Source organism: Mercurialis annua, linkage group LG1-X, assembly GCF_937616625.2.
Source record: "Mercurialis annua linkage group LG1-X, ddMerAnnu1.2, whole genome shotgun sequence".
In the NCBI taxonomy this organism is placed as follows: Eukaryota; Viridiplantae; Streptophyta; class Magnoliopsida; order Malpighiales; family Euphorbiaceae; genus Mercurialis; species Mercurialis annua.
The window spans coordinates 28,974,868-28,998,736 of NC_065570.1; the positions used below are offsets into that span (position 1 = coordinate 28,974,868).

Below are 23,869 nucleotides of genomic sequence, written 5' to 3' on the forward strand. Positions count from 1 at the left end.
ATTGCATTTCAGATCTTATGGCTTCGAGCCATTTTTCAGAGTCAGGACTATTTATGGCCTCTTGATAGGATGTGGGTTCTTCTTGATCCACAATCATCACATCATTGTTCTCAGTTTTGAGAAATCCATATCTCATAGGATTATAACGTGTCCTATCAGACCTCCTTTGGCCTTGTGGTACTTGTACTGGTTCAACAATTGCTTGTTGATTCTTTTGAGGTTCCATTCTTGGTACAATGCTACTTTGTGATTCTTGAATTTGTTCAAGTTGTATTGTACTCCCACTGGTTCCTTTGGAAATAAATTCTCTTTCCAAAAAGATAACATTTCGAGCAACAAACACTTTGTTCTCATAAGCATTGTAGAAGTAATATCCTTTAGTTTCTTTAGGATATCCTACAAAAAGGCATTTGTCAGATTTGGGTGCTAATTTATCTGAAATTAGTCGCTTCACATAAGCTTGACATCCCCAAATTTTAAGAAAAGAAAAACTAGGAGTTTTTCCAGTCCATATCTCATATGGTGTCTTTTCAACTGCCTTTGATGGAACTCTATTCAAAATGAATGCAGCGGTTTCTAAAGCATAACCCCAAAATGAGATTGGAAGATCAGTTTGACTCATCATTGATCGAACCATATCCAATAGAGTTCGATTTCTCTGTTCATACACACCATTCCATTGTGGCGTTCTAGGTGGAGTCAATTGAGAAACGATCCCACAATCTCTTAGATGATCTACAAATTCTTGCCTTAAATATTAACCACCTCGATCATATCTTAGTGTTTTAATATTTTTACCAAGTTGATTTTGTACTTCATTCTTAAATATTTTGAACTTTTCAAACGATTCAGATTTATGTTTCATCAGATAAACATAACCATATCTACTGAGATCATCGGTAAACGTAATGAAGTACTCAAATCCACCTCTAGCATTTGTACTTAATGGACCACATACATCTGTATGTATAAGGCCCAATAAGCTTTTAGCTCTTTCACCTTGTCCAATAAAATGTGTTTTCGTCATTTGGCCCACTAGACAAGATTCACATGTTTCAAATGATTCATAATCAAATGAATTCAAAAGTCCATCTCTTTGAAGTTTTGATATGCGTTTCTCATTTATATGGCCTAAACGACAATGCAGAGATAAGTAGAGTTTAAATCATTTGACTTAAACTTCTTAGCATTGATGTTATATATTGATTTTTCATTAGAGTGCGTTTGGATGGATGAATTTGAATTTGAAATCTAAATTTGAAATCTCATATTTCAAATTTTACATTTTAAATCCATGGATTTATAAATCACTTGTTTGGATAGCATAGTGATTTGAAATCTCAGATTTCAAATAAAATGTTTGGATGACATTAGCTTCAATTTAAAATCAAATGAAAATGCACCTATTGTCTTAAAATGCCTATTCATCATGCAGGTTATTATTACAAAAGGCTCTTTTATTCTCAAAGATATATCTATTAATCATCCTTCGTTTATAGGTAAAAATGTTCTTAATCTTTCGAAATTTCGAGACGGATTAAATTTTGAATTGTCTTCTCAGATATAAAAAATGGTATGCAACTATTATAGAACAAAATCTATCTGATTCAAAATCTCTTGGTCATTATCTGATAAACAAGAAAAACAAAAATTTCAAGATTTGCCAGTTCTGAGTAAAGATTTAATATCATTTTAAATAAAAATGGCTAAAAATTAAAATAAAACATACTAACCAATACACATTCAAATGAATGTAGAACGTATAATATACCAATCCACCTGACACAATCCGTAGATAAACAATAAACTCAAACATCCATACACATCAAAAAATTCACATATCCCTCGCCATAAAGAACAAAACGTAAAACAACACACATTGAAGTCTCATCTCCATTATCAACCTGCAAATAATAGGAACTAGAGTTAATTATTTTAAAATAAAATATAATTTACGAGAATAAGGGTAAGATATTACTTTCAATAAGAAACTTGATCCATTCTTTCTTCTCATCATCTTGAAGCGACTTGAGCAAATAAAACTCCTCCGGAAAACCCTGCATTAGCTTCCTAACAGCTGAAAAGATATCCACCTTTTGAAGGCCTTGGATCTGAGAGACTACATCATAAATTTCTTCTCCGGTAGGCTGTGGTCTTGGCTGTGGTCTCTCAGATATCTTTTTACTTTCTAAATACTCTTTAAATGAGTGAGCTATCTCCATTACTGCATCAGCTAAGTGATCCTTTTTAGCTTTTTTTCCTGAACTTTGAGGGTGTGTTCTTGAAGTTTCTTGCTCTTCTAGATTAATATTAGATTGTGCATCATTTCCTTCTTGATCCATTGCTTCAGCGGCATCTTGATAGGTTTCAGCACCATCCCCAGTAGCTCGATCACTCCCACATAATACGACAATATCATCCCAATTCTCTATGGTTTTATTTTGATAGCCACTTGCTTCGGGAAAGCTCTATTGAAAAGAAAATCATACATTAACACCAACATAAATAAAATTCAGATTATGATAACTGTTTGTAGAAGCATTTGAAACTGTAGTCCCTATAATTGGAAGTTGAAAGTAGACAATAGCCTCACTCAACAACATATAAATGCAAAATCCAGCAAGCTTGAAGTTAGTTTACGAGGTAAAAACAACATATATTTATTATTCATTCTTATATACACATCAAAAAAAAAAAAATTGAATCCTACTACAGTGCATGTTTTTGTAGCTTGGGATTGTAATTAAAGTGGTAATATTATTCAAAAATGTCATAACTGGAGTGACAATGACCGTGATGGAAAATTGCTAGAGACTTTAGGCCAAGACACTGATTGTAAAATTAAATGCCAAGTTTCAATCAACTCAAACATTGTTGTTGATGGAACAAAGAACCAGTAGCAACTTAACATCATTACCAAGGATGCAAGAAATAACAAAAATCTTCAGTTTTTGAAAGTTAAAGTCAAAAAAATCATACATTAACACCAACTTAAATAAAATTCAGGTTCATAGACACATACCTCAACATATTCGTTCCATTTGACAATATCTTCTATTGTGATGACCACCATCTTCTTATCATCATCCCAATTAAATTTTGTCCGAGTCATGATATTAGTAATAATAGAATAATGTTATTTCCAAGCCTTCATCCTGTTTTTGGCATTACTAACTATCAAATTAAGACCTAATTTGGCATTTAACACATCTACAACGGCTTGATAAGCTTGTGGCTTCCATTCCCCTTCACTCTTGTTACCCATTGCTAATTGGTCATATAGAACAGTAGCAAATAAATTATCCATCTCTCTATTCCCAGTAACATATGATCTTGACTTATCCTTTCCTTTTCCATTTAATGGCAATTGAAAGCTTGATGATGACTGGCCTTGTCCAACACCTTCAATTGGTGTTTGAGAAAGTGAAAATAATGATTGGATACGTGTATTCTTTGTCTTGGACATTGCTTGAGCCTTGAGTATAGATGATCGAGTTCGGAATTCTTTGTTATTCATTTCTGTAATATTTCACAAAAAATAAATAAAACAGCTGTTTAAGATGACAAAAACAGATCTTTATCCTCATCAATCACATGACCCAGAGACTACAAATAAAAGGTGCAACATCAAGTACAAAACCAAAGTCATATACCTGTCGAAACAAAATAATTTTCTTGTAAATATCGTATGAACATGTAATTCTAAATGGGCCACTGATATACAATATAATTTTCTTGGAAATATCTTACGAACATGTAATTTTAGCATATAATTTCTGTTCAAATTTTGCATGAATATACAATTTGTCTTTCTCAGATTAGTTACTAAATGCCATCTTTGTTCTAATTCAAAACAGGTTAGTTACTAAGTACCACTCTTTATTTTAATGAATCAGTAGAATCAGACAGGAAGCATAAAGTCATCATCAAATAATATGTTATTATGAATTTTCCAAAGCCACCAACAAACTGAATAACCAAGAGAAAATTTAATTTTAATTGACATCCCCACCAAAAAAATTCTACCAAAATTCTACTAACATCATATAATTGTCTATTATTACCTTAACTATCATTAAATCTCTATCACTGCCACTTCTCTCCCTTTTCTATCACCACCACCATAGCTACAACACTACCACATTGCATCAACTCTCGGGCAACAATTCTCTAATTCTTTGACTATTTGGATAACAAAGTATAGACCAGACAACAATAAAAACTTAATACAAACAATTTAAGAGCTGCCATCTTTCTTTTTTATCCAAATACAAACTATTTGGATAAACAATATCATTATCACTCTTTTTTTACTTAATATCAAATTATCGATTACCAGTAAAAGATAATAGATTACCCGTAAAAGAAAGTAAAAGGCCATCATTTTTACCTTGGAGAATCAGAAGAAGCAACCAAGACAATATTCTCAAATTGCTTATCGCGCTTGATATTCATTAAACATTTGCATAGCCAAATTGTCTCTAAATGTTGTCCATTCATGTGTTAACCGTATTGCTCGGATATTCTCTTCATCCCTAATCTCATTTTCAATATCCAAAGAATTCGCCAACTCTTCATCTACTTGTTTCAGTAAATCATCTTCAGTCATCTCTTCTCTTATAAAATTGTGAAGAATGAAACAAGCATTTATTATTCTAACTTGAGTTTGTTTATCAAAAAAACTAGGAGCTCGTAGTATCGCCCATCGCTTCTTCAACAATCCAAATGCTCTCTCTATAGTATTTCTTGCTGATGAATGTCGAAGATTAAATAACTCTTTATAATTTGTTGGCCTATTTCCTCTCCATAAATTAAGATGGTATCGTGTTCCTCGATAAGGAGCGAGAAAACCGGGACCGTTTGTATATGCTCCATCTACTAGATAATATTTATCTACAAATTTTTTAAAAATAATTAGTTCTTGTTTTGATATAAATTTTTCAATCTTAAAATGAATTTTAAAGTTTATGAATTCTTACTTGATGGTATCTTTAACCTATTGCGTCTATGAAGAGCCTCGCCTAAAATTCGAGGATCTGTTGCCGATCCCTCCCAGCCGGGTAACACATATGTAAATTTCATTTTAGGATCACAGACTCCAAGAACATTAGTACTTAGATCACCTTTTCTATTACGATATCTAGCCCGATCTTCAAATGGAACAGTCATTTGAATGTGCGTACCATCAAGTGCACCAAGCACACCCTAAAAAATACAACTATTAAGTAATTGATAATTATATGTATTTATCAAGTACAAAACCTTAAAAAATATAAATTTATTACCTCAAAAAATTTCCACTTGCCATTATCTTGATAATTTTCATTTGAATTGGCTTCTCTAATATAATATTTGCCTCTCTTCATCACGGCCTTCAGAACCACATGAAATTGTCTACTAATTGTTTCTCCAGAACGAGCATAACATGCTTTAACCCAACTATATTTAATTCCATGACCAAGAATATGCAAAAATAATGCTACAATTTCTTTAATTGTAATATTTCTTGAAGCCACCAACCCTCCTTCAGATTGTAAAATTCCACATAATTTTTTAAATGTTGCTGGATTCACACGCAATAATTCAATACTTGTAGTTTCAGACTCCAAAGTTTGCATCCAAATAGACCTACGATGAGTATGTTCACTTTTGTCCCATGAGATATCACGTAACCTATAGTTATGGTGATATGATGCTCCAACGATCATTGTAATAAAATTTATTATAAAAATAAGAATATCTAACTCTTCTTTTTCTTCCATAATTGTATTCTCCTCATCTCTTGTACGTTTTTTTCCAATTTGCATACCTCGTAAGTTATTATCCATTTTCTGTCTAAACAATTATTATATGAAAATGATTATAAAAAATTAGATTAAATAAGAACTAAAATATTAAAATATTTACTAAATAATTACTCAATAACTAATATGTAACATTTATATCGATAATTGCTCTATGTTAAATAGCTGCAAAAATATTTAATCCAAGCTAATTATATGTGTGACTATAACTAATAATTATCTCACACAGAAGCTAATACACATTGATAATTGTTCAACAACAAAAGAATTAGGCCGAATATTATCAATATCTAATAATAGAATAAGTTTAGATGAAACCCATTTGAACAATATTCATTGCCGAGATTAGAAATTATTGAAATGTGAGCAGAGTATATGAGTTTCAGGACAAAAGCCGAAAGAAGTCACAAGAACACAAAACAAAAATGTTTCTGTCACCCCAACATGCTCTCATCCTATTGCCAATCACCATCTAAGGTTAATGTTTGAACATATCAACACATAAGTTAATTATAAATTAAGAATATAATTAAATCCAAATCAGCTGTTGTTTAGTGCTTACTTTATAATGCTGAGTGCAAATCAGAATACTAGGTATGCAAATATATACGAATTTGTTAATCAAACCATGATAATTGAAAAAACAAAATCAAGACCCAAATATAAACCTAAATTATAATCAAAGCTCATCTATTATAACCAAATAAACACCTATCAACAACAAGAACAACTAGATTGAATTGAATAATTAATTAGAAGGCATAACACTCATATTTAGAAATTTTAAAATTTAGTCTATGAAATTAATAAAATCAAAAAAAGAAAAATTACCTGAAATAACAGATTTGCAAAGAGAAGAGTTCAGATTATCGAATAATAGAACAGCTCAGATCATCAGATCAAAGTTCAACAATGGCGTGATAATTTTAGAAGGAAAAAAGAAAATATACGAGGAGAAAGAAGAAGATAGTGAACCGTGGATTTGAAATAATAGGGTTTTAGAGAGTATTCTAAATTCTCAGTTTTATTAATATTAGAAATTCTAATGGATTTGGTTGGATTTTGTTGAAATCCAAATCCATCAATTTTTATTAATCCAAACAAGAGATTTGGGCCAAATCCAAATCCAAATCCACATAAATCCAAACGCACTCTTAGTGTCTTCTACATTTAAAATATAAAGACCACTACTGCGTGGAGCATATCCATAAACAATGTTATTATGCGAAATACTGCATTTATTATTCCTAATAATAAATTCAAAACCATCCTTGTCCAAACCAGAAACAGAAATAATATTCCTACACATGGTATGTACATAATAACAATTATTCAAAGATAAAATAAGTCCACTAGGCAAAGATAACTCATAAGTCCCTACAGCTAAAGCAGCAACTCTTGCTCCATTTCCAACTCGTAGGTCCACTTCGCCTTTTGTCAAACTTCTACTCCTTTTGAGACCCTGCACATTAGTACAAATGTGAGATCCAGATCCAGTATCTAATACCAATGAATCAGAAGTAGAAAGATTAATTTCTATAACATGAATACCTGAAGTGGTACTCACTACCCTTGTTCTTCTTCAGATCATCCAGATATTTCTTGCAATTCCTTTTCCAATGTCCAGGTTCTTTGCAGAAAAACCAAGTTCCTTCCTTTGGCGGTTTTGCATTGGGTTCATCCTTGGTCTTGGGCTTGGATTTGGGCTTAGACTTCTTGGAAGCCTTTCCCTAGCCCTTACCAAACCTTTTCATACCCTTTCGCTTGTTGACCATAAGAACATCCTTAATCTCATTCTTGATGCTCTTTTCAGCAGTTTCAAGCATCCCATGCAACTCTGTGATGGTCTTCTCCATATTATGCATATTGAAGTTCATGATGAAACCATCATAAGCATCAGGCAAAGATTGGAGAACAATGTTTGTAGCCAACTCTTGGGCAATTGGGAGACCGAGCCTGTCCAAATGTTCAAGATGACCCTTCATCTTCAAAACATGAGGACTAACTGAGCCGCTAGTAGTCAACTTGCAAGAAAGAAAATCCTTGATGGTATTGAACCTTTCAATTCTTGCTCTCTCTTGGAACATTTCCATGAGATCAGCAATCATGGTGTTCGCATCCAATTCCATCATTTGCTTTTGGAGTTCATTCTCCATGCATCCAAGCATAATGCAAGTGACATCAGTACAGTCATTGAGATGCTTCGTATAAGCATCCCTTTGACCTCTAGTAGTAGCAGGAGCTGGTTCCTCAGGGAGGGGTTGATCAAGGATATATTCCTTTCTTTTTTGCCTAAGAACAATTCTTAAATTTCTGTACCAGTCTAGAAAGTTAGTGCCTTTGAGCTTATCCTTCTCAAGGATTGATCACACTGATAAAGTATGTGTAGTGTTTGTAGCCATCTCTACAACAATAAATATACAAGTAGCATTTAATAAAAGGCACAATAAAATTCCCACAATATATATCCATAGTTTATATAAAAACCCTTAATGATAATTTCAACAATTAAAAAATAATAGTGGGACAAGATCCATATTTCACCATACTTCAAGTAAGCTTTGGCTTATCACTTTAAGAGTGGTTTATTTAGGTAGGTAACACTTTACCAATTACATCTCATGCAATTCTTAAACATAGAATATTAATATCACATGTAATCTTGATATTCTATCTTATACCCTAGGTTCAAAACTATTTTGATAACCTAGTTAAGTCTAACCAAATCAAACATATGGATATCACTTTTATCCAACTTATCTTACTTAGATGACTTTATACATCATGCTTTGGCATAGCCTATACATAGAAATCTAAGTCTTGATAAGTGTTATTACAGTGGGAGGTATATTGAAGACCTAATATGAGATAATGGTTTGTTATTTATCCTATTTAGTTATCCTATCTTATCACATATAAAATAATCGTGCAAAGCATATAACCAATAAGATAAACATTAAAAACATATGATTTCACTATTTTAAATCATATTTAACAACAATCACATAAATATATTATTCATGATAACTTAAATCATATTTAATAATTATCATTTAAAGTATTAAAATAAAATACATGAAAAAAACACGCCGACTTAAAAGGATAACGGTCCTTAATGGGGTGTATCAGCGGGGTCCAAGGGGCGCGGCCCCTTGTCGGGGTCTGGGGCAGCGCCCCAAGCGGGGTCCAAGGGGCAGCGCCCCTGGCGGGGCTCGGGGGCAGAATTAAAATTTCTTTATCCGAAATCAATAATCTTAATTGATTACAGTCTATTTTAATATGTTCGAAACAAATTAAAATAACCCCAAAACCTTAATTACTGCATCTTAAAAACTGATCAGAAACAATTTATTTAACACTTAAATAACAACAGTTTCATTAATTCAGCTCATAGCAGAATTAAGCACAGTTTTATAAATAGAATTAAAAACAGTTTCACAAACAATTAACTAATTCTATTCAAAACAGAATTAGTAATAGAATTAAAAACAGCTTCACAAACAGTTTACTAATCCTATTCAAAATAGAATTACTAATAGAATTAAAAACAGTTTCACAAACAGTTTACTAATCCTATTCAAAAACAGTTTTTCTAATAGAATTAAAACAGTTTCATAAACAGTTTACTATTCCTATCCAAAAATAGTTTTATTAATCTGTTTCCCCTTTTCTTATCAATTCATATGAAAATCAATACTATGAAACCTTTAATCAAATTAAAACATAATATTAATTTAGAACAGTATATTCAAAATTTTAATCACATTAAACGATTAATCAAATTAATTCTTCATACTGTTTTTCATACAATTTAATCACATAAACGTTTTATGTATAATTACAGCGAATTATAATTCCTTCAAAAACAGTTTCGAAAAACAACCCCTTTTCCGAAACAGAACATACAATAAGCATATATCGCACATATACTCAGAATCTAATTAATCAAATTACAAGCAGCTCTGATACCACTGTTGGGTATTCTAGGTTCATAACGCAGCGGAATTTCAAAAAATTTATCTAAAACCCAAACCAAGATCCATGTAATTCGAATAAATAGATTAACAACAAAATTAATACTTACTTGTATGTTGAATTCAACAGCAATGTAGGAAGGAAGGAGGTGGTTCACTTTGGTGATACCTGACCTCGGATCAGAAACGCCTCCAAAAGAATACGTCCTCTACGAGTATCCACACTAACATACCTTAGCCAAAACTAGTGCTTATGTGCTAGCACTATTGCTTCACAAGCAATTTCGAATTTTAGTGATTTAGTGAATAATTAATTTCGTAATCCTCAAACCAATTCCTTAATGTGTATTTATAGTCATACAACAACACTAGGGTTTGAGACAAATTCGTATTTCAATCTCATTGCAACTCTTACAAGTTTATGTTTATCAAAAACTCCTTTTTTGATAATCATCCATATATATTAATTATTATATTTATTATCTTCAAAAAATAATAAATTAAGAAAAACACTTATCCTTAAATTTCGAATTAATATATATATATATATATATATATATATATATATATATATATATATATATATATATATATATATATATATATATATATATATATATATATATATAATAATTAATCACTTAATCACATTGGGCTTGTACAACCCATAACTGTTTTGGGCATGTTCTTAGTGTGCGACCCTGTAGGTTCATATAATGTTGGCAGTAGGTCCGAAATTCCTATTTCAGCCCACAAGTCATAAGTGGCCTCTAACAAGACATTATGACTACCCAAGTAATACAAATATCGACAATCTGATTTAACCATTTACAATAATATTTTAATCCCTTTGTCTCTCGATATCCAGATTGAATATAAGGCATAGTCATGTCATCCTTATAATATTCAATCATTAGTTTCTTGAATTTAAGTAGACTGAAAATGATAATTCCTTATCAATTCATTTAGCATGGCCATGCATTTCCTTCAGTCTATCTTCTTCAAGGGGCCCATAGATATCTTTCTCAATTAAATGAGGGACAAATTCCTTCTCGGTCACTCATATTTCTCACATAGTTACTTTCATATTCAATGACAATTTATTTCATTATCCTGTTAAAGATAATGTTAGACTGTATCAAAATATGAAATAGCTATGTAGAAATCCATGATTATTTAAAGGTCAAAGGATTATACTAATAGAACTGTAATGAGAATTACTTATGACAGTGATCAATGTAGTATTCTCATAGTGGGTCATCCAGTGCCTTATTTCTCAAATAGGACCGATGATTTGACTTAATATCTCATATACATGATTAGTAAAATATAATTATCAGTCAACATCATACTAGTCTCAATGTTCTATTAAGACTAGGGATAGATGGTATATAATTCTTTTATAAAACCTAGGGGTTCTACTATCAAGTCACATACTTGATGACCTTAGAAAGAATTAACCATTCAAGTATTTTAATCATTAATATAAAATGATAAAAACTGCCAATCAATAAATAACAAAATTATAAAGTCAAAACATGGTCAAACATGATTGACCTAGTGCATATCACTTACAGTAATTTTAAGTAATTAGAATATGCCACGAGGTCAAATTGGAATAATTAAAATATTAAAAAATATATTTTGAGGTTCCGAATATTAAGAAAAATATTCGGAAATACTAAATTTAATAGTCAAAGGATAATAATAAGATTTGACTATTTAAGGTTATTAAATTAAATCACGGGAAGTGATTTAATAAATTCAGAATAAGTAAATTAAGTTTAAACGTAAATTTAATTTATACGTATCCGTAAAAGAGTATCGTAATAATATGAGTTTAAAATTTAAATTGGAAATTTAAAATTTAGTAAACGAGTGTGAACGGGACTAATTAATTTGAGAATACTCTTTAGCGTTGTATAAATTGATATATTGATAATTAATATATTTACCACTCTAAATGAAGAGTTTAATGTTTTGGATGAAACCTCGAAGTTAAAATGTCGAAACTCGGAAGTTTCGACATTAAATTAAAGGATACAAATTAATATATAAATATAAATATATATGTAATAAAAGAAAAAGGAAAAGAAAATAGAAAAGATGAGGCGGTTGGGTTTGGGCCGCGAAAAATAAATAATGCTCTCTTTAATCTCTAAACTTTTACTTTAATTAGTTTTAGTTATAAACTAATTAAATATTATTCGTTATTCCAAATTAAAATTAAATAATTATAAGTCCCGAGTGAATAATTTTGAGTGTTAATATTCGCGAAATAATTGGACAAAGCTACTATCAAACTTTTATGGAATTTGGATATAGTAATTTTAATTAAGGTGGACTGATTTGAACCTAATAAATCTTTGGAGATTCATTAAAATTAAAATATAAGTCGGATCCGAATAAAAATTATAGTTTTATTTGTTTTATATTTTATTGGATTTTTAGTAAAGTTTCGCGGAATTTGGAATCAGTCTCCATTTAGACTACGAACGACTAATTAGAATCAGAGTTAAAGTGCATGATTGAGCTAGTACCAAATAGTACTTTAGCCAATCAAATTCCCTATATATACAAGTTAGGGGGCAACCTCATTTCACAAGGTCAAATGAATTTGCATGCTTGCTTGGCAAGTAGAGGGCGCGCGCAACGGTGCGCGCGAATTAGATTTCGCAATTTCGCGTCCGATTTTTTTGATAACTCGCACGTATTCGAGGTAACAATCGTTAATCTGAATTCGATTATTATAAATTTGGATTATAATTAAATTTATAACGTCGGCCGTATCAAATCGATCGAATTCGAATCGGTTTAACGTTTCGATTGCGGAATTGGATTGTTTGAATTGTGTATTAAGGTTCGGAGCGGAAAATAGCATTTAAGCATGTCGGAAAACAGCCCGAGAAAGTAAATGTTTAAAGGTAAACGTTTTAAATGATTATAAGTTTATACGTTAAAACGATGCAATGTTTTAAAGGCTTTTTACACAAACAATTTAATTTGCCAACTTTTTAACTTTTATACGGGTACATGTTTTCCTTTTCTAAACTATCACATGCGGACCAATTTATTACTTTCATACGAAATATATATATTAAACCCTAATAACATTCAACTCATAATTTCATTTATTTTCTCTCTCCTCATCATTCAATTCTCTCTTCCTCTCAGCTCATCTTTCTCTCTCTTCCTCTCAGCTCATCTTTCTCTATCTTCAATCACGATTCTTTTCCTCCCCGCTCAAATTTAAGCAAATTAATCTGTCAACATTGATCGTTATTCTACCTCAGTTTCTGATCGCGAATTGATTTTGATAAACTTCATCAGCTATCTCCATCAATTCGACGTTATCATCTTCAAATTACAAAGAAGCAACACCTAGATCTTAATCTCAAACGAAACAGTTAAGATAATTCAAGTTCAGATTTAATTTCTTGTTGTTGACTTTAATTTTCTTAAATTTACAGTTCAATTAGATTAATCAACAGAATATCATTATTAAATAAAATATAAAATATAAAAATAAAATATAAACATGAAATTGTGTTGATTTTAGTTTTCATGTTGATTTTATTTCAGGAATGGATAGTATTGCAGTTTTTGTTCAGTACAATGGTTGTTCGAATGATAAGCTGCAATACACGGATTTTGCTGTTAAAGGACTTCTAATTCCAACAGATAGTAGCATGCAACATCTTGAAGAATTACTAGCCAAACAGCTACAAATAAATTTAGAAGACACAAATATGTAAATCAAGTATCAGGTATATTAATACTTATAAATTTACAAATACTTGTTAAAATTTATATTGACAGAATATAATTAGTATAAAATTGATATATTTTTGTTGACATGTTGTTGACTTTATGTTGATAAGTTGTTGATATATTGTTGTTTTAACAGATTTTACAAAGATTACATTTACTTTCTTCCTTATGTTGACATTTTGTTGATGTGTTGTTGATATGCTGTTGATTTTTGCATAAACACTTGTTTTTTTAACTCTTATCAAGGTTAAAGCAGACGATCCACCAATAATAATACAAGATGATGATGCTTTAAATTTCTACTTTAAGATGAAAGGAAAATCATCTGATCCAACACACTTCCCACTCTGCATTGAAATTGAACAAAAAATAAGAGATCTATCATTGTATGTGTCATCATCGAGATCAACATACCAAAATGTCAACAGAAATACAACAGTCTGTGAACTCCAAGAGAATTCAACAAATGTTGATAATTCCAATTCAGTTTCAAATATGTTTCAGTATGCAATGGACATGAGAAATCTGTTAGATGAGGATCAAGAAGTGCAGAGTCCTTAAGTAGAAAGTACGATCATTAATGAAATAAAGGCGACATAAATTGAAGAAGGTCAAAATACAAAGACAAGAGCACACTAAAGATCATATTAAGCATTTACGTGATCAACAATCATTTTCAGTTCAGATCTTACAAGTCGTGCAAAATTGAGTACATAGCAATATGCAATGAGCCTGACTGTGAATGGAAATAGAGAGCGTCGAGAAATAAAAAATTAAGTGTATTCATTGTGCAAAAATTTAATAATGTACACACTTGCAAAGTTGGGGAAAGGATGGCCGATAAAAGGCAGGCAACGTATGATTTGGTTGGAAACTTTATAAAGGCTAAGTACTCAAACTTCAAGATTGTATACACGGCTGCCGATATTATTAGAGATATAAAGAAAGAATATGGAGTCGAACTAAGCTACCAAACAGCATGGAGATCAAAAGAGAGGGGATTAGAGCTCACGAGAGGACATCCGGCTGATTCATACCAATTACTGCCTTCTTATCTACACGCGCTGAAAACAACAAATATCGAGTCTGTTGGTGAATTAGAAACAAGAGAAGACAGATTTCTTTATGTTTTCATATCGTTGAATGCATCAATTAGATGATGAGGTTTTTGCAAGCTGATAATTGTAGTGGACGGTACGTTCCTCAAAGCAGCTTATGGAGGAACTCTTCTAACGGCAGCGACTCAAGCTGCAGCAAATAAAATTTTTCCTCTTGCATTTTGTGTGGTAGATTCTGAAAATGATGCTTCGTGGGAGTGGTTTTTAACAAACGTAGAGAAACATTCGGCGTGAGGGAAGGAATGTGCATTATCTCGGATCGACATGACAGTATTAACAAAGCAATTGAAAAGGTATTCCCGGAAGCACATCATGGGATTTGTACCTACCATCTTTTCAACAATTTCAAGGCAAGATGTAGAAGAGCCAAATGTGAAATCAGAGAACAATTTTTTGGGGCACCCAAAGCTTACACGCTTGAGCAGTTTCAAAAACACATGGCGGAACTTGACAAATTTGACCCCAAGATAAGGGAGTACCTCAGCGATGTTGGTTTCGAAAAATGGACAACAGTCCATTCCACCAGTAATAGGTATTCAACAATGACTTCAGACATTGCAGAATCTTTAAATGCAACAAACATAGCTGCAAGAGAACTGCCAATAACGACGATGCTAGAATTTCTACGTTCGCTTGCATGCAAATAAAAATTGTGCAAGATCGTTAAAAACAGATATGACAAAAGTGGCTGAGGAAATATTGAATGAAAGCTACATTCGATCTCTGAATCTGACGGTAAACCCATTTTCAAAACTACTGAGTTGTTGACATGTTGTTGATGTGGATGACCAAAAATTGGTTTTCTAACTCAATTTTTTTTTGTTAGGTAAGCCCTGCAAATGACAATATATAAATTGTCACTAAAACAAAAACTCCATTCTCGGTGAATTTGGACACACAGACATGCTGCTGCAGAAGATTTCAAACAGATAAAATACTATTCCCGCACGCAGTTGCTGTAATCAGGAAATACGACAAAGATCCTTTGTTCTATTGTTCAAAGTACTACATGAAGGAGACGTACGTCAACACGTACAATCACACTATGTATCCAATGACGAATATGTCAACATGGAATACACCTCAAGAAGTAAAAGATACAATCATGCTGCCTCTAGAATCAAGAACAAAATCTGGAAAACCGAAGAAGAAACGCATATTAGAAGGACATGAAAAAAGGTTAAAGAATAAATGCATGGTTTGCAAGAAGATGGGTCACAATAAAAAAGCATGCAGAAGATGACTATAATTACAGACAGATTTATTTCTTTCAAATTAAATTCCTGGGATTGAATTTCATATTTCTTTTTTTTCTATATTAGAAATTTGACTGAAATTTTAAATTTTATGTTGTTATTTTGTTGATATTGTGTTGATATGGTGTTGATGGAAGGTTGATTTTCAATTTTTTTAAGAAAAAGTAAAATTAGTGTTAAAATGTTGTGTTGATAGCCTGATGACATTCTGTTGATTTGACATCTATAAACTAATATTTCATTTTACGAATTTTTTGAATACATAAGAATTCATTGTTGATATCATGTTGCCAAAATGTTGATATGATGTTGATGGAAAGTTAATATTCAAGCTTTTTTAGAAAAAGTAAAATTACTGTTAAAATGTTGTGTTGATAGCCTGATGACATTCTGTCGATATGACTTCTATAAACTAATATTTCATTTTACAAATTTTTTGAATAACTAAACATTCAATGTTGATGTCATTGTTGCCAACATGGTGACTTCGTGTTGACATCATGTTGATATGATAGTATTAATTATTTTAAAGAACACTAAAATTACAACAAAATTCAAAGTAACTGAATCAAATAAAAAAACTTATCAGTAAACTGTTCAAAACAATATGAAAAAAAACAAGAATAATTCAGATACCAAACATATTTAAAAACAAACAAATAACTGAACATAAAACCAAAAGCAAGAGTTCCCAAAATAATAACACCTAAATAGAAACATTATTCCTCCTCAGTTCTCTTCGAAGCTGAACGGTTGCTTCAACGTCACTTTTATAATCAGTTTCTATCTTCCACTTCACATAAGAAATCAAGCCTTGACAAAGTTGATTCCGGTACCTTTCCATTTCATCTTAATCGAAAATGACGAAGTAATAGGCTTGCCATGAATTAGATACTTTGCAAACAAACAAGTAAAAGCCCCACAATCACTGCAATGTTTAAAGAAAATTTAACAAATCAGAAAAAGGTATTAAAATCAAATGAAAACATAGAGAAAAACAGAATAGAAACAGTTACCTCTTAACTTGAACTGGCACTTCAGCAACATTTTCATAAGAGAAAGGAGAATATCTGCTGTCGAAACTAGAAGATAAGGCAAATGATACAGCTTCATTCCTGGACGAATAGAAGTCCATTTGTTTCAAAAAAAACAAGAAGATAGTGCGTAAAAGCTCCTATCATTTTTGCAATATTTTCTTCAATCTTTTCAGTCTTGTAGGAATTGTAGACATACACCTTGCATTCTTCGAAATTAACCCGCACGAGAAACCAATGATTCGGGTCTAAGATGATTACGGGACATAAAAGCTCATTCACATCCAACCAACGCTTACCATATCGACAGCCTCCTCCCTTATAGTATTCAAGAATGGAGTTTCCAGGCGTAACTTTAAATTCAGCACAACCAGACGCAACGTATGAAAAATATTCTGAGACTAAAATCTGACTGAAAATGGAATCCGTAGTAGAAAACTTCATCTTGTTGTCAAACAGCAATTTAATCTTCTTCCTCAAGTAGTAAAAGATAACATCGATATGCTGTAACGTACAGAAAAAATTATAAGAAAACTGTAAACCAAAACAAATGTTAACATAAAATTAAAACAATTAAAAAACACTTACAGAAGTAGATAATTCTCCACCACAGAAATTCAAAGTGTGAAAAAAATCTTCTTCGAAATTAAATCAGAGTCAATATCGAAAGGAGGACTAATTACAGCATATCTTCCAGTAAGCATACTACAAAACATATAAACATAAAAACAGTCAACAAATTTTGATGCAAATCTATAAAATAAGAAACAAGAATAATAAAGTTATATTATCAAGTTTTCCTATTCCATCCTTACTCAATCCAGTTAAAAGTTTCAATGTCTCTAAATGCATCAAGTTCATTATACTCAAGATCAAGCAAGGGACAAGGAGCTTCATTATAAGACAATGCAATTCAGTCTACAATAAATAAAGAAACAAAATCAACATCAACAAACAAAAACTATGATATCATGTTGATATCATGTTGATGCAGGATGATATCAACATCAACAAATTAATAAAAAGGACAATTTAACATTCACCTAAAGTATTTCAATTCATCAAAAACACAAAATACATAAATATTTACCAGATTGAACAAGTCCTTGACTCAAAGAAGGAAGCTCACGGCTCCTACAAATAGACGCAACTTGTTCGTCTAATTGAGTTAACTGGGAATCAGTTAAAAAATCGTCTACTACCTTCAATTTTTTTAACAACTATAAACAGTTAAGAACAATAATATAGCACACTTTGAATTCAATGAAAAAAAACAAATACCTCATTCATGTCCAAATTTGTATCAACATCAACCCCGGAAACATCGTCCGTAGTTTGTTCAATCTTCCTTTCACCACCTTCCACATATTTATCTTCTTCTTTCTCATTAGCATTATCCAAAGCAGAAAGATCTTCAGCCTTATTAAGATCATTATCTTTATTCTGATTATCCTCATCGCATTAAAGAATCACTTTATGACCACGATCACCTTGATCATCCTTGTTGTCAACACGCTAAAAACTCAAAACATATATCAACACAACAATTTCAAAAAATAAAGGAATGTATATAAACAAAATAAAGAAAGTTAAAAACTGTACCTTAATAATTTCTGGCTTTTCAATATAACGGTCCATTTTGGTGACCAAATCCTTCAAAACAGCTTGTATTTCAATCATACCATTATCAATATAATCATGATAGGATTTAAGATCCTTCTTCATCTCAGACTGCTGAAGAATAACACTTTTCAGCTGGTTTTCAATATTCCCAACCCTCTTTGACAGACTGTTGATATGCTGTTGATTTTGGGTTGATGCAGAAGCCAAAGAAGGGTCATTCGCATCATTAACAGCAGCCAAATCATCATCGTCAGCGGTATGAGCTTTGTGGATATTGCCCTTCTTCTTTTCAGAGGCAAAAAAGCCATTCAGCATTAAAACCCTTTTCTCATCCGCAGAAGGGACAATCCTTTCAAACTTAAGCTACATTTAAGAACATAAAAGAAAATCAACAAATATATAAAAAAAACAATCAAAATACAAATACTAAAAACAAAAAATACCTTTGATCCAAGATTATAAAAATCGCTTTTCAAATCGATCACGGTTGGAGTTTTGCTTGAAATCTAATTCAAGCATCTTGGCACTTTGTTACCCACAAGCATGCATATCTTATCGTCAACAGCAGGAAAACACTCGTAAAATAAATACTGCAAAATAATATGAAACCCGAGCAATCTACAATACCCTTCTTTTTTGGTCTTCTTCAAAAGGTCCTTGCTCTTCAAACTTTTAAGGGTATAAAAAAACATTTCTTTACCCCATGGGTAGCAGTTATAGTCCTCGTAAGCTATTACATCCAAATGATAACCCTCGACAAGATTAGAATCAAGCGCAGACAGAAAATAAATCTCCAACACATACAAAAAAGCTATTTTGACAGCATCTTCATCAGACTGCCATCAATTCGACAGTAGACACTCAATCACAAACTGCCTATTAACCTTCGACTTCCCGAAAAAGTACTTATCAACAAAAGCATTGCTTGAATCTTCAAAGCCGACCTTTTGAATTTCACCGGTACAATTCAGCCCGGTTAAAACTGCAAACTCTTCAATGCTGACAGCACATAAACATGATATCAACACATGTCAACACAAGGTCAGCAAAAAAACAATAATGGCATAAACTTAATAGGTACAAGTTTCAAACAAAATAAACACAAGTGAGCATAATATAAAGAGCAAGTCTAAACATATATTTAAAATAAAATTTAAAATTATAACTTAGAGAAATGAAGTTGAAATAAAATTTCAAAAAACACAAAAATGCAATACCTTGATGGAACCATCATCCAACACCTTTTCAGATTCAGTGGTTTCAGTATAAGATTTTTTTCTTTGAAGAACCAGAGGTTGACCTAGTCTTAGGTGCCTGTTCAAGTCAACACAACATCAACACAATATCAACAACACATCAACAACATATCAACATAAATCCAACAACATGTCAATACAAAATCAGCATAAAAACATTAATGGAATAAAGTTAATGAGTTTAAGTTTCAAATCAAATCAACACATGTCAACATACTAAAAACACCAGGTCAAAACATATATTAAAAATAGAATTTAAAATTATAAGTTAAATAAGTAAAGTTAAAATAACATATAAAAAACACGAAAAATACAATACCTTGATAGAAACATCATCCACCACCTTTTCAGATTCAAAGGTTTCAGTAGAAACTTGTTTCTTGACAGCGCTAGACAGATGGAAGTTTCTCTGATCCGTTTTGGGAGGATTCCTGATCCTTCTAATGTGGCGCCTATAAGGAGTAACACGTTTCGCAGCGCACAGAGCGCCCCTACCCAGTCATACGCTGGAAGTTACTCTCGACCCACATTACGTCAGCAGGAATGTAAGAGGCCTTGACATGGATCTCAGGTTAGTGCATCAGGCACATGATTTGGTGCGAGATCCATGAGTGACATGGGAGGCGGAGCACCTACTTGTCTGAATTGCAACAAGAGGCACTACGAAGATGTCGTAGCATTTTTCGAGCGTGTTTTATCTATGGCTAGCAGGGTCACTTTGCTAGAGATTTATCCACGACAGATGCCTCAAGGCTCCATGACTACAGTAGTACAGCCTTATTATCAGCAGCAGAGAACTGCACATCAGGCAGCGTCAGGATATGATTAGACGGGAAGTACTTTCACTGGCCAGAGAGGCCGTGGTTATGGGAATCGAGGAGTAAGAAATGGCGGAGGTCGCGGTACTGGTCAGACTTTGTAGGCTAGCGGAAGTCAGGCTAGGGTTTTTGCACTGAATCCTTAGGAGGCTTAGGCTTCCAATGCTGTTGTGCAAGGTACCTTTCCTATCGCTTCTCAAGACGCATTAGTTTTATTTGATCTGGGTGCTACGCATTCATTTGTTTCGCCTAGCTTCGCTAGTAAGTTAGGAGTTCAACCTGCGTATCTTAAGAATTCTTTGTCCGTAGCTACCTCAGTTGGTGAAAGTGTGGAAGTTACTATCGTTTGTCCCTCTTGTCCTGTGAAAGTTCAAGAGCGAGAATTGCTTGTAGATTTAATTTTACTCGAAGTATTAGCTTTTGACGTAATACTAGGAATGGATTGGCTAGCCCAGCACTACGCCAATGTGGATTGTCGGAAAAAGATAGTAACGTTCAACACACCTGGACTTGAAGCGGTTTCAATCTAGGGCGATAAGATGGAATCTCCTACGAGTATTATTTAAGCCATTAAAGCTTGTCGTATGTTAAAGAAGGGATGCCAAGGATTCTTAGCTATAGTACGAGATGTGGAAAAGAAGACCGTAAATGTAAGCGATGTACCAGCTGTGTTGGAATATCCAGACGTTTTTCCAAAGGAACTACCTGGATTACCTCAAGATCGCGAGATTTAGTTTTGTATCGAATTGGCTCCAAGCACGAAGCCAATATCAATACCACCTTATCGTATGGAACCTGCAGAGCTCGAGGAGTTGAAAGATCAACTAGAAGAGTTGTTTGATCGCGGTTTCATCAGACCAAGTATATCCCCGTGGGGTGCACCAGTGCTGTTCGTAAAAAAGAAAGATTGATCGCTTCAACTTCGCATCGACTATCGACAGTTGAACAAGGTGACGATCAAGAACAAGTATCTGTTACCTAGAATCGATGATTTGTTCGACCAGTTACAAGGAGCGAAATACTTCTCCAAGATCGATATGAGATCAGGATATCATCAGTTGAAGATTCGCGATGATGATATTCAGAAGACTGCTTTTCAAACTCGATACGGACATTACGAGTTTCTCTTTATGTCATTCGGATTGACCAATGCGCCAGCAGCATTTATGGATTTGATGAATAGGATATTGAAACCGTACTTGGATCAGTTCGTGATCGTGTTCATCGACGACATTGTGATCTATTCACGTACGGAAGAGGAGCATGCACAACATCTGCGGAGAGTATTACAGATGCTAAGAGGGCATCAGCTTTATGCCAAATTCTCTAAGTGTGAATTTTGGCTAACGGAAGTTCCTTTCTTGGGTCATGTGGTATTACAAATCGGCATTAAGGTTGCCCAAAGAAGATCGAAGCTGTGATAGAATGGAAACGACCTGACTCAGTTACTGATGTTTGAAGTTTCCTCGGTTTAGCGGGATATTACTGACGATTTATACAGGACTTTTTGAAAATCGATGTACCTTTGACGAAGCAAACTCAGAAGAACGCTAAATTCAACTGGGCGGAACAGTGTGAACTCAGTTTTCTGAAAATGAAAGAGCGTCTGACAACGACACAAGTTCTAGCACTACCAGAAGGAACAGAAGGATTCATAGTTTATTGTGACGCGTCAAGAGTTGGATTAGGATGTGTCCTAATGCAACATGATCGAGTGATCGCGTACGCCTCTCGACAGCTTAAGAAGCACGAAACGAATTATCTGACGCATGATTTAGAACTTGCAGCTGTGATTTTTGCGCTAAGATTTGGAGACATTATTTGTATGGCGCCACGTGTGAGATATTTACAGATCACAAAAGCTTGAAGTACATTTTCGATCAGCGAGAATTGAATCTCAGACAGCGGAGATGGATGGAGCTATTGAAAGACTACGATTGTACGATACAATACCATCCGGGCATGGCAAATGTAGTAGCGGATGCGTTAAGCAGAAAGTCAGCAGGAAGTCTCGCGCATGTTGCAACAACATGGCGGAGATCATTAGTCAAAGAAATTCATACGATGTTCAGTCAAGGAGTTAGATTCGAGGTTTCATCTATTGGAAACCTAATGGCTCAGCTAACGATACGATCGACGTTGATAGACCGAATTAAAGAGTTGCAAGAAGACGACCCTCAATTAAAGCATCTAATTGAGGAAGTTCAGCAAGGGAAGAGTCAAGATTTCAGTATTGTCAACGGAATCTTGAAATATGGCAATCGATTATGTGTAACAGACATTGATGACTTGAGACAGAAGATTATGGAAGAGATGCATGGAACGATTTGTAGTGTTCATCCTGGTTCCAGAAAGACGTACCATGACATCAAGACGACGTATTGGTGAAGTGGAATGAAGAAAGATATCGCAGAGTTTGTAGCAAGATGTCCGACTTGTCAGCAAGTCAAGTTGGAATATCAGTGACCCTATGGATTTCTTCAGCCGTTACCTATTCTGGAATGGAAATGGGAACAAATCATGATGGATTTCGTAATCGGATTGCCTAAAACGCAGAAGGGTTTTGACTCCATCTGGGTAATTGTGGACCGTTTGACGAAGTCGGCGCACTTCATACCTATCAAGACGACGTATTCTGCCGCAAGATTAGCTCAGGAATACATCGATAAGATCGTGAGCCTACACGAAGTACCAGTATCAATCGTATCAGAAAGAGGTTCTTTATTTACCTCTCACTTTGGAAAGAGCTTACAAGAAGCGTTAGGAATGCGATTAAACTTTAGCATTTCTTTTCATCCTCAGACGGACGGACAGTCAGAGCGAACGATTCAAACATTAAAAGACATGCTTGGACTATGCGTGTTGGATTTCAGAGGTAGTTGGGATACCTATCTATCTTCAGTCGAGTTTACTAACAACAACATCTATCACTCGAGCATCGATATGGCTCCCTATGAAGTCTTATACGGACGCAAGTGTTGATCCCCTATCTGTTGGGATGAAGTCGGTGAACAAAAATTAACTGGAGCAGAGATCATCCAGATTACGTCCGAGAACGTACCATTGATAAAGCAGCGTCTGTATACTGCTTTCAGTCGACAGAAGAGCTACACGGACCCCAAAAGGAAAGACATTGCATTTCAAATCGGGGACTATGTATTCCTCAAAGTATAACCGATGAAAGGAGTGATTCATTTCAGAAAGAATGGCAAATT

General features: G+C 33.3%; 3 protein-coding genes across 5 annotated transcripts; 2 read left to right on the forward strand and 1 right to left on the reverse strand.

Moving 5' to 3' along the window:
• Positions 1-1,729: 1,729 nt before the first annotated feature.
• On the reverse strand, positions 1,730-6,933 carry LOC126671019 (protein ALP1-like). Of its 3 annotated transcripts, none has more exons than XM_050364880.2 (4): positions 6,636-6,933; positions 3,023-3,519; positions 1,979-2,468; positions 1,730-1,904 (listed from the first exon to the last, which is right to left on the reverse strand). In XM_050364880.2, exons 2-4 carry the CDS (start codon positions 3,110-3,112, stop codon positions 1,900-1,902), a joined length of 585 nt encoding a protein of 194 aa, XP_050220837.1. In that variant the 5' UTR covers positions 3,113-3,519; positions 6,636-6,933; the 3' UTR covers positions 1,730-1,899. The 3 variants fall into 3 exon arrangements, with proteins under 3 accessions (XP_050220837.1, XP_050220700.1, XP_050220773.1); XM_050364743.2 differs by lacking the exons at positions 1,730-1,904; positions 1,979-2,468; positions 6,636-6,933 and adding exons at positions 4,391-4,893; positions 4,980-5,205; positions 5,286-6,103 and having other exon boundaries at positions 3,093-3,519; XM_050364816.2 differs by lacking the exons at positions 1,730-1,904; positions 1,979-2,468; positions 6,636-6,933 and adding exons at positions 4,391-4,893; positions 4,980-5,277 and having other exon boundaries at positions 3,093-3,519.
• Positions 6,934-14,382: 7,449 nt separating this feature from the next.
• Positions 14,383-15,314, forward strand: LOC126667760 (uncharacterized). The gene is made up of 3 exons (XM_050360828.1): positions 14,383-14,641; positions 14,738-14,867; positions 14,939-15,314. The coding sequence occupies exons 1-3, from the start codon at positions 14,383-14,385 to the stop codon at positions 15,312-15,314; spliced, it is 765 nt and encodes a 254-aa protein (XP_050216785.1).
• Positions 15,315-15,342: 28 nt separating this feature from the next.
• Positions 15,343-16,001, forward strand: LOC126667767 (uncharacterized). The gene is made up of 3 exons (XM_050360841.1): positions 15,343-15,402; positions 15,569-15,865; positions 15,990-16,001. Exons 1-3 carry the CDS (start codon positions 15,343-15,345, stop codon positions 15,999-16,001), a joined length of 369 nt encoding a protein of 122 aa, XP_050216798.1.
• The last annotated feature ends 7,868 nt before the right edge of the window (positions 16,002-23,869 follow it).